This window comes from Trichosurus vulpecula, chromosome 7, assembly GCF_011100635.1.
Source record: "Trichosurus vulpecula isolate mTriVul1 chromosome 7, mTriVul1.pri, whole genome shotgun sequence".
In the NCBI taxonomy this organism is placed as follows: Eukaryota; Metazoa; Chordata; class Mammalia; order Diprotodontia; family Phalangeridae; genus Trichosurus; species Trichosurus vulpecula.
In genome coordinates this window covers 136774933-136786795 of record NC_050579.1, presented here as the reverse complement: position 1 = coordinate 136786795, position 11863 = coordinate 136774933, and the positions used below count along the sequence as shown (strand labels likewise).

General features: G+C 40.6%; 1 protein-coding gene across 3 annotated transcripts in view; it reads left to right on the top strand.

Moving 5' to 3' along the window:
- The first annotated feature begins 239 nt into the window (after nt 1-239).
- Nucleotides 240-11863, top strand: part of TRMT11 (tRNA methyltransferase 11 homolog) — a 71606-nt gene continuing 59982 nt past the window's right edge. The window contains exons 1-4 of one of the 3 annotated variants that reach the window (XM_036767330.1): nt 240-319; nt 6919-6989; nt 9136-9201; nt 10842-10915. In XM_036767330.1, coding sequence (XP_036623225.1) covers nt 10893-10915 — 23 coding nt within the window. In that variant the 5' untranslated portion in view covers nt 240-319; nt 6919-6989; nt 9136-9201; nt 10842-10892. Of the gene's footprint in view, nt 320-6918; nt 6990-9135; nt 9202-10841; nt 10916-11863 lie in introns of those variants that run through there. The other 2 variants (XM_036767329.1, XM_036767331.1) reach the window with 2 other exon arrangements.

The following is an 11863-nucleotide window of genomic DNA, read 5'->3' as shown; positions in this document are numbered from 1 at the left end:
CATAAACGTTTGTTAAAGGGAAGTGGGTGCTACTGGAATATATTCTGGGCTCAGACTCTTCCAGGACTGCTTCTTGCTCACGGTGTTAACAAACCCTCCCAACGCAAGGCGTGGCCTCTCATGCTACGACCACGCCTAAAGCCCCGCCCCCACAGACGCCCCACCCCCCACTCCCCGCACATGCGCAAAGAGCGGTCCGAGGAGGTGGCTGCTGCGGCGGCGGCGGCGGCAGTGGCAGCGACGGAACATGGCGCTTCCCAGCAGGCTGAACCGATACTTGCTGCTGTTGGCGCAGGAGCATCTGGAGTTCCGGCTGCCGGTCAGTGCCGCGCTTCCTCCCCGTGTTGTTTGACAGTGGGAGGTTGGAGAGGAGGGGCGGCGCGTGCAGCCCTGTTGCGCGGGAGGGGAGTGTGGGTGGGTGGGTGGTCGCGGAGGCGGGGCTCGTAGGGAGGAGTGCGGGGAAGATGGGGAGGAAGAGGGACCGCGCATGCGCGGGCCGGCCGGCGCCTCCTACCTTCGTCCTCCCGGTATGCCTCCGGCGGCTTAATTGAAGCCTCTGGATAGTGCACTCCCCACGTGTCAACAGCCAAAACCGCGGGGCCCCTTAATTCCAGGTCCCGAGGCTGTCAGGGGAACAGTTCCAAGCCCATCTACCGTTCTCTTCTTTCTCTTCGTCTGTCAAGCATTTATTAAGCTCTTACTGTGTGTAGGGCACAGTGCTTGGTACTGAGAGATGCAAAGATGGGAGGCCGCGTGGTGCAGGAGGGAGGAATGCCGGATTTGTAGTTCATTTCCTACCCCTGACATTAGTGGCCTTTAGAACTCTGGGCAAGTGGCTTCACCTCATTAAGCCTCAGTTTCTTCATTTTCAAAATGCATTGGGACAGGTGGGTGGCAGGGGTGTGGGGGCTTGTGTTAGGAACACCTGAGTTCAAATGCAGACTCAGACCTTCACTAGCTATGTCACTTAATCTCTCTAAGCCCTGGTTTCCTCATCTGGCTTGTTGTGAGGATTAAATGAGATAGTGTGAAAAGAACTTTGCAAGCCTTAAAGTGCTGTATTGTTGTTAGGTCTTGTCCACTCTTCATGACTCCATTTGGGGTTTTCTTGGCAAAGATACTGGAGTGATTTGCCATTTCCTTCTCCAGCTTATTTTACAGATGAGGAAACTGAGGCAAACAGGATGAAGTGACTTGCCCAGGGTCACACAACTGCTAAGTGCTGTAGGTTGGACTTGAACTCAGGTCTTCCTGATTCCAGGCCTGTCCACTGCAGCACCTGGATAGCTATTACTAAGTATTGGATCTCTGAAGTCCCTTCCAGCTCTAAATCTATGGGCTAGACTATTGACCGATAATTTGCATTTTCATAGTGCTCAAAGATTTTCGGCATATTTTAATCCATTATCCCATTTGTGCTTCTTGACCAGACTTCCTCATTTTACTCATTGGAGAAAACTGAGATCTAGAAAGGTTCTGTTCACCTAAGATGGCACAGTTCAGTAGAGCTAGAGCACCTGAGCCTTCTTCAGATTGCCAGTATTCTAATTATGCCAGGCCCTCTTTTTTCAATCTTAGCTACAGTGCGTAGAATTAAGGGTGGGAGGGACTTGGAAGAATACCTAGTTCAATCCATTCATTTTACTGAGGAGGAAACCTATAAGGGAAGTGACTTGCCCAGGGTCACTTAGGGGTAGCAGGACCACATTGTGAGTAGCAGAGCCAGAGTTTGAACCGTATTCACCGGCTCTAAATCCACTGCTCTTTCTAAGGTGCAACACATTGACAATACTTGTGATGTGCCTTTTGATAGGTTAATAAAGCCCTGAACTTCTTGGCGAGGATGAACTCCCAGCGAGCCATGGAGATAGTGAGAATTGAAAGGGAGGGTATCAATGTCAGAGACATTCTGAAGATGAAATCCCAAGATAGTACCTGACAAACAGTGTCTACCCTTAAAGGAGTTTACAGCCTAAGGAGGGAGACGTGATGCTCTTACGTAGGTATATATAGAACAGATAGCAGAAACAAGGGAACCTGGGGGGAGAATGTACTAGCAGCTAAGTGACCCAGAAAAAGCCTTACGCAGAGGCTGGCACTTGAGCCGAGTTTTGAAGCCAGCCAAGTATTGCAAGAGGTGAGGTGAGGAAGGGAAGTGTTCCAGGCATGGTGAACAGTTAGTGCAAAGTCAAGCACAGAGGAAATGAAGCCTTTTGTATAAGATCTGGAAAGCCGGTATGGCTAGACTATAGAGTATGTGATGAGGAGTGATGTTTGGGAAGGCTGGAAAGGTAGGATGGGGTCCAGAAAGGTAAGAGTCAAAATTTTAAATGCCCAACAGGAGTTCACATTTGATCCTAGAAGTAATATAGAGCCACTGAAGCTTAGAGAGAGACATAGTCAGATTGGCAAGTTAGAAGAATCACTTTCACAGCCTTGTGGGGGATGAATTAGAGTAGGGAGGGTACCAGTGAGAAGTAGGGGAGAGGGACTGAAGGCCTGAGCAGGAGTGGTGACTTTTTGAGTATGAGAAAACTGGTGTGGAGATGGAAAAGGTCTGGCGACTGATTGAATATGCGAGGTGAGAGAGAGGTGTTTAGAATGACACCAAGGTTGTAAAAAGGCTGACTGGAAAGAGAGTGGTGTTTTCAACAGTAATAGGGAAGTCTGGAAGAGGAATGGGTTTGAGGAGAAAGATGATGAGTTCTCTCTTGGATTATTGAGAAAGAGACTTCTGGGATATATGGCACAAAGTGTCCAATAGGCAGTGGATGATGTGGAACTGGAGCCCAGGAGAGATCAGGGCAAGGTATATGAATCTGGGAGTCTTCTGCACAGAGATTTTCATGTAACCCATAGGAGCTGATGAGGTCATCAAGTGAGAGAGTGAAGAGAGAAAAGAGGAGGGGGCCCATGCCAGAGCCTTGAGACATGTCCACAGTCCCTTAGTTGTTGCTGATCCTGCAAAGGATCTGAAGGAGGAGCAGTCAGACAGGTAGGAAGAGAAACAGGAAGAAGCAGTCACACAACCCTAGAGAAGAGAGTATATCCTAGAGGAGAGGGTGGTCAACAGCGTCACATGCTGCAGAGAAGTCAAGGATAAAGGTTAGGAAAAGACCATTACAATTGTCAATGAAGAAGTCACTGATAATTTTGGTAAGCTCAAGTGCCATCCTCTGGATGAGGCTTTTTCTGGGTCACTTAGCTGCTAGTGCATTCTCCCTGAGGTTATCTTGTTTCTGCTGTGTGTTTTTTATGTATGAATATATGAATTTATTTCAGCTGAACTATAAGTTTGGAGCCCAGATTGTAGTGTTTAAAAGACAATTACAAGAATAAATAGCTATTTCAAGAATTTTGAGAAAGAAAGGATACATATAGGACAATAGGTATTGGTGTTGGTAGGATCTAGTGAGAGTCTTTAATGTTTGGGGAAAACTTGGGTGTGTATAGGCAACAGGGAAGAAGCAGTAGTGAAGACTGAAGGTTAGAGGGATGGGGAATGATAATGGGGGCAATCTGGAGAAGATAGGAGGGAATGGGGTCAAAGGGTCATGTAAAAGGGTTGTCCTTGGGCAGGAGAAGGGCTTTAAATCAAAGACTGGAATAAAAGAGGGGAACATGGGGATGACCTCAAGGGCAACAGAATGGTATCTTCAGAGAGAGCAAAGGAAATACCCTTCAGTTTATAGATGCATTTTACTCATAGTAACACTGTCCATATAGCTAGTTTTTCACTTCTTATGTTCCCAGCCCCCTTCCTCCCCCCTTTTTTGTTCCTGGAAAATCATTGTCTAAAGGTGAAATGAAAATATCACTCATTCCTCTAAGTCATCTAGTTTCCAATCCCTGGGATTTCATTCACGAAAGCTACAATCCAGGCTTATTTGGGTAGTATTATTCTCACTTCTTCAGCAGTGGAGAAACAGCTAGGCATAACGGATAGAAGGCTGAATGTGAAGTCAGAAAACACTTGGGTTTAAATTCCAGCCATTACATCTACAAGTTTTTGACCATGGACAAATCTACTTTTCTCTTTAAAGCTTCAGGCAGCATGTATAAACAATTGCCTAAGACTATAAATTATAGCTGGGTTTTGATCTAGATCAGTGGAGGAAATTTTCACATTGGATGGTCCTGCCCTAATGACATCATAGGTGTTTGACTTATCGATGTGTATCAATAGAAGTGGGTAATTGACCTACTTGGTGACTTTGATAAGCATTGATTATATATTATGTCTCAGATACATATTCAAAAAGATGACATTACCTCCTCATTATCCAATTCAGGTCTACAAGGCTTCTGGATTCTTCAGTGAAGGACCAGAAAGTAGCCACATGGTGTGGGGAAAATGTTATTACCTTTGATATCAGAGGACCTGTGTTTTAATCCCAGCTTTCATGGAAAAATTAACATTTGAGTTGAGATTTAATAGATGGTCAGGAATTCTGTAGGTGAACTGGACAGAGAGACAGTATTCTATGCATAAGGAACAGTATGAGTAAAGGCACCAAAGCACGGAGGGAAGTGTGTTTGGGTACTCCATTTTTGCTAGAATGTGTAGATGGTCGAGGATGAGAATGATAGGGTGTCTAAGATCACAGAGGACCTTGAATGCCAGGCAAAAGTATTGGAAATGGGGGCTGAGGCAGAGGGAAGAGTCAAGGATGACCCTGAGATTTTGAGTGCGGGTGACTCGGATGGACAATTTGTAGGAGGGCCAGGTTTGGGAGAGAAGAGTTCCTCATTTCTTCTCAGAGTCGTCATCAGCAAAATGTAAAGTTCATTTCAATAAATATTTGCCTTTTATATGCAAGGGACATTTTCTTCTGTTAATTTATAGAAGACATATACTCAGCCTCTATATCCAATCAGTTGCCAGATCTCATTAGTTTTACTTCCACCATATCACTTATCAGTTATCTTTCTTTTTTTTTTTAAACTACCACCCTAGTTCAGGTCCTGATCTTCACTTGCCCGGATTATTCCAATAGCTTCCTAATCAGTTCCTTTGCTTCCAATCTCTTTACCCTCTAGTCAATCCTCTATATATGTACCAGAATTAATCTTTTTTATATATCTGACCACTTCACTTCCCTTCTTAAAAAATCTTTAATGAGTCCTAGGATTGTGTCTAGGATAAAATGCAGGTCCATCAGTAAGGCATTTAAAGCAGGCTGCATTCTGATTCAAAGAGGAAATACATTGTCAGAAACTTAGATGCAGTCATAGTCCAACAAAAGCAAAGATTTAATTGAAATGGTTGAACATTTGCACAAATATGATATACTCCTATTTAAAAAAATGTAGGAAACAGAATCTAAACAATCCAATCTCAGAAATTGAACAAGCAACTTCAAAGGGGTTAAAAATTACTTGCTTAGATCAATTTTAAAGTGAATTGCATTGAACATTAAATATATATGTATCCTTGTTCCCTAAAGTCAAGCCAACAAGTATTTATTAAGTTCCTACTAACTGGTGTCAGGCATTGTGCTAAACAATCAGAAAGACAGTCCCTGCCCTCAGGAGCTTAAATTCTAATGAGAGAAAAAAGCCCCCCCCAAAAAAACAAAAGGGAAGGGGAGAGGAGTTGAAGACAAAGTTTAGAGATCTGCGTCTTGGAGATGTCTGGGCCTCCTCGTTAAAATGGAGGTTCTAGGAAGAACCAGCCAAACAGGAGGAGGATGATGCAGGAATAGAAAATACTCAATGTGAGACATCCAAGGATGTATTGAAACTTCCAGGGTAAAGCGGTTTGTTTGAAAAATAGGTAAGAAAGTCACCTTTTATTTGATTCATTTATGATGATCAGTGTGGTTTTGAACAGAGAAAATAGAGACCAATAATACTAGTTGATACAAAATATTAAATTAAATATTAGCAAAATGGCTGTAGCACAGCATTACATATTTTTTACTATGACCAGGGTGGAATCATATCAGGAATGAGTGAATGATTAGTGTTCACCATGGGCCAGCCTGCATATTAAGAGCTTGAGAGTCTAATACAGATAGTCTGGACCAGGGGTGGGGAACCTGAAGCTTCCAGGCCACATGTGGCCCTCTAGGTCCTCAAGTGCAGCCCTTTGACTGAATCCAAACTTGCGGCCTTGAGGCCTCAGGTTTCCCACCCCTGGTCTGGACGGTCCATCCTTACATTCTGATAGGGGAAGTTAATAGTCATAGAGGAGTGTTGGACCAGGAAGAGTGGAAGGTATTTTGGATCTGGAAGTAAGTGAGAATGGTGATTGAGTCCTTAGAGCAAATCCTTTTTAGGATTGGTAGTGTAATTTGATTACTGTTGATTACTGTTCTTAGAGCTGAGTTCCCAGTGTGAAAATGTAAGGATGATTCAATTTAGGAAAGTGATTTACATAACTAATAATTAATAATAAAAATCACTATCTGACTTAACCAGATTTGTTTCATATTACTCTCCTCCATGCACTCTGTTCTCTGGCTAGAGTGGCCTAATGGCTGTTCCTTGGATGAGGCATCCAATCTTTTACCTTGTCTTCCCACCAGGATGCCTATCACATCATTTAGAAATACAATGTATTGTCTAGAAGAATTTAGGCCTGGGAATGTTGCCTTTTTTTGTTTTTTATATACCTAGCACCTGGCATAGTGTTTTACACATAATAAGCCTCTTTAAAAAGTATTCTGAATTTAGATATTGAGTAAAATGATCATTGCCTGCATAGTAGGAAATTACCCAGTAGCAAAGGAAAAGGGGATGGATGTGAAACTGTGAATTTCTGTTATGTACAGCCTTTTTTTCTTTGAAAATTTATAATAAGTTCAGTGTGCAACACTTGTCAGTGATTCTTTCTGGCTTTCTCTTCTCTTCTGGGGATTCTTTTTTTTTTTTTTTTAAATTTAAAGACTGAATCTCCCTATTTCACCCAAACAGGAATTGCATAGACTGCTCACAGGCCTAGTCACACTCTCCCACTCCAATCAGCTGAGCTACTTTTTCCACATGTAAGTGTGTTTACTCCTCCTTAGGCTATGGTTCTGCCCTCTCTGCATTACCACCTCCCTCTAAGCCCCAACATATTAATCCTGAATTTGGTGCAGACACCCATTTGGCTTAGTTTACTGCAGCTCAAAACGGTGAGTTCACAAGCTGTATCAACCTAAGTCTACCCTCTAGAAGGGATTATAGGCATGCTCTTCTGTGCATTGAAAAAAAGTGATAGTGACTGGGTTTTGTTTTCCTTTTTGGCCCACCCTCATCCCCTCTCTGCCACTCCCCATATACAAAATAAATTATAGTTACAAGTGTGAAGAGTCCAGCAAAACAAATTCCCACATTGGTCAAATCTGAGAATATGTACTTTATTTTGCATCTTGGGTCCATCATCAGCTTGCCAGGATGTGGGTAACATGCTTCATCGTTGGTCATAATAGGAACTTTGTAAATGTTTGTTGGATTGAACTGAATTGATGGAGTATATACCAAATGACTTCCACCTTTTCAAAGAAATATGCCCAGTCATCTGCTGTAGAGGTTTTAGGGAGGTGAGTTTGTGAGAGCATTTATAATGGTTACTGTCTGGAATGAGATGGGGAGTGGTTAAGGTAGAGTTAGAGCAAGGATCCTCTGAAGTTGTGTAACTGGGGGGGTGCAGTGGATACAACTCTGGGTTTGGAGTCAGAAAGACCCAAGTTCAAATTTAGTTTCAGATACTTACTAGCTGTGTGACTGACCCTGGGCAAGTCACTTAACTTCTGTTGGTTCAGTTTCCTCATCTGTAAAATGGGAAAAGTAACAGTACCCACCTTCCAAGTTTGTTGTGAGGGCCAAATGAGGTGATCATTGTAAAATGCTTAGTGCGGTGCCTGGCGCACAGTGAGCACTATATAAATGTTAGCTTTTATTGTTTTATATATATGTTGAGTGAAACCATCTTGACTGCGTGTACTTTTTTCCAGTGACATAGCAGCTGTTGAGTAGGAGTGAAGAGATTGAGTGGTGGTGATGTTTACTTAGGTTAAGCAATTTGCCCAATCATTACATTATCCCCCGTTACTTTTGTTTTTTCTAGATCTTTAATTTCATTTTTGTTGGGAACTCCTGGTGTATAAATTCCTTTTTCTAATGTTAATCAGCAATATATCTGCAATTTGTAATATTCATAAGCTTCCTGAGTCACTGAAAGATTAGAAATTTATCCATAATAACGTAGCCCATCTGTGTCAGAGGTGGCACTTGAACCTGGCATTCCTGACTCCAAGGGCAGTTCTATCCACATGCAGCTCTACCTCTTACTGTGGCCTGTGAATGAGTAATTGAGGAAACAGATTTGAGCTTTGGAGCATTTCAATTTATTAAGCAATACATACAAATTTCATAACAAATTGGGACCAGGCCTTCCTCAGATTGGCATTGGACCCCAAATGCAGGAGGACACAGATTTTATACATTGAAATAAGCAAGATACAAAATAGGATGTATTATTAGGTAATCTGATTTCTAATTGGAAGAAAGATTAGGGGCTTTCCATGTTGGGAGGGGAAGACTGAACAGGTACAATTCCCTGAAATTAAAAAAAAAAAGAGGTGTTTCACTTCCTCACAGTGTCTGTTTTCAATCAAAGGAACGTAGAAACAGTAACTGGTTGACCAGTCCAAGGCCAGTTTTCAGATAAGACATATGAGTTGCTTGAGATGTATAATTGTGAGAAAAGTCCTCTCATTAATCTTTGGATCTGACTGGGTTTCTGGTCAGCATAACCTTGGTCCTTAGTTAAGGGTCTCTAAGCAACAGGTGGATGTGGTCCAGCTTCCCAGCCCCACAAATAATGCAATAAAGTTTTCCCAGAATTCCCATAATTGAGTAAAGGTTTCTTATAAGATAGAAATTGGGCTAGACCCGTAATCCAGAATTGAGTCACAAGATGGAATCGATGTGGTTCACTCAATTCCCACAATTCCCTCATCACCCTGTTGTACATCTCTTTCTCTGTCTCCACACAGACATATTCGTACGTGTATTGCAAGATTCTGTTTGTATTTTTAGAGGAAAAACATTGAAATTCTTCATAATCTCTAGAAATAGTAATTGAAGTTGTAACAAGTTTAATATGAAGAATAAATTGAATTTCCTCTATAATTTTCACAACAGGAAATAAAGTCTTTACTTTCACTTTTTGGAGGTCGATTCAGCAGCCATCAGGAAATTCATGGAAAAGTAAGTTGAGTTTTTTTTTTTTCACACATATAATATGTATCAATGCTAGCCTTTTAATGGAACAAATTATGTTTTCTTGGGAACACTTTATATTTGTGAGAGCATTTTAAAAGTTTAGGTGTTTTTAGATGATAAAGCATATTCTGAAAAAGCATTTTACAGTTTTGAAAACCTTAGTATAGACCAGGTGTTTTTAAGGTTTTTTTGTGGCCTGGTCCCTTTTGGCAATCTAATGGGGACCCCTTCTCAGAATATTATTTTTACTTAAATTCACAAAATATATAGGATTATGAATGAAACTAATTATATCGAAATGCAGTTATCAAAATAATTAAAAAAACAATACCACAAGATCATGGACCCCAGATTAAGAACCCTTGGTAAATACCTTTTTTAAAAAATGCCTTCTTTTTTTTTACTTCTGGACTTATTTTCACTTAAATTTCCATTTCTTATAGAAGATTTTAATTCTTACACAGTGTCTTTCTATTGAACATAATTCTATCTTCTGACTTACTATGATTTTAAAGAACTAGAATGAATATTATTAACTACTGGACTGCAAACTTCTTTTTGCAATTTATTTTTAAATTTAATGTATGCCATTATTCAAGAAGTAAAGTAATAATACATACAATAACTGTGTGATCCTGGGCAGGTCACTTAACTCTGTCTCAGTTTCCTCATCTATAAAACAAACTAGAGAAGGAAATGGCAAATCACTCCAGTATCTCTGCCAAGAAAACTCCAGATGGGATCACACAACAACAAATATTTAATTACTTAAAACTTTATTGCAACATTTCATGGATCTGTAATTTGTAGGGATTTCTTGTACCATTTCACATTAAAGGTTTTCTAAGCATTTGTCACCAGTATTTATATGAGATGCTGTGACTGAGGGTAGTCTCTCTGAACTTAACTAGGAGAGTCCTTCAGTGACAGAAGTAAACTCTGTCACTAGTTCCATTCTCAAAGCTTTTTCAAGTTGGTTAGCTAGAGTGTGCTTTCTACTGGTATGCTCTTCTAGAATCCAGGGCCAACTCCATGCCCCAGTGAAGCAACAGGGTGGGATATTATTGGAGGATCAGTGCTTTAAGCACAGTCCAAAGTAAAATTGTAAGGATTAGAAAGTGGCAAATGATTGTCATTTAAATATTCACCTGAGAGGTAGCATGGTACAGTGAATGAAGTGCTGCATTTAGAGTCAGGGAGACCTGGTTTTCAAATCCTGCCTCAAAAATTTGTTCGTTACATGACGTAAGCTTTCTCCAAAGCTATTAAGTGCTTTGCAAACCTTAATAATAAATGTGACTTATTATCTTAACTTCCATGATAACTCAAGAGGAAATTTATATTCCAGGGCACTGTTTACAATTAAGTTTTTAAGAAGTGGATGCTTCTGCATAAAGAGTGAATGAGAAAGAATCTTAATGAAATCTTTAACATTATTTGGGCTGACTCTCCGATGCTGCCGTCTTATATTTGGTGTTGGTTGTTTTGCTCCTTATAGACCATGGAGTAGGCTTTTGTGTTTTCCTCATAGAAGTGGCAGATGAGAACTTCTCTTCTTCTTCTTCAGTACCAAAAAGCCACATAGAGCCAAAGTTATCTTACTGTTTTTATTGTTTCTGTTTCAGTCCCCGTTTTGGATTCTTAGCATTCCCTCAGAAGATATTGCCAGAAATTTAATGAAACGGACAGTATGTGCAAAGTAAGAGCAAGTCTGAAAAGGTGTAATTTTCTTCTTTCATTTGTGCATCCACCTACAATGTCCTCTGGGTAATTATAGGCAATCCCTGCTTCTTTTTTTTTTGTAACAGTGCTTTTCTGGAAAACACTCTGAAACAGAAGGAAGAAATAGATAACATTTTTATTCTGTAGGCTACATTAGTAGCAGCTACTTGCTGTCATAACTAGATGGTATTCTGCACGAGAAAGGCAAGTTTATGTGGGGATGAGAAGGGAGTAGTCTGTGAAAGGTGGATAGTCAGATCCTGAAGCTGATAAATGAATGGATGAAGTGGGCAAAAAAGTGAAGTACTGTTGAATGAGCATGTCAGCAAAATACAAGTAAGGGAAAAGTGGGGACTGCCTGAATATATTTGTTCTGCCAACTTTATTTGTTAGGGAAATGAATTCCTAAGTCAAAGCTAATTCTTTATTTATAAGAATTTTCAGTAGTAAAATACTCAGCAAGCCAAATTGTATTGTCTTACCATTAATTAACAGTGTGGTGGTATAATTGCCTGTATAGCGAATATAAATGCCATTACATCTAATTATTGCCACAGATTATTTTGGTAAAGGAATGTCTTTATTTTTGAAAATTAAACAAACAGTATTAATAAACATAATAACAGTAATAATATGTGCAATAGAAGCTAGGTGGTGTGGTGGATAGAGTGCCAGGCCTAGAGTCGCAAAGACTCATCTTCCTGAGTTCAAACCTGACTTCAGACACTTATTAGCCGTGTGACCCTGAGCAAATCACTTAACTCTTTTTACCTGAGTTCCTCATCTGTAAAATGAGCTGGAGAAGGAAATGGTAAACCAAACCAGTAATGTTGCCAAAAAAAAACCCCAAATGGGGTCACAAACAGTCAGACATGACTGAAAAATGACTGCACAACAGCAGAAATGTTTAATGAATTACATTTTC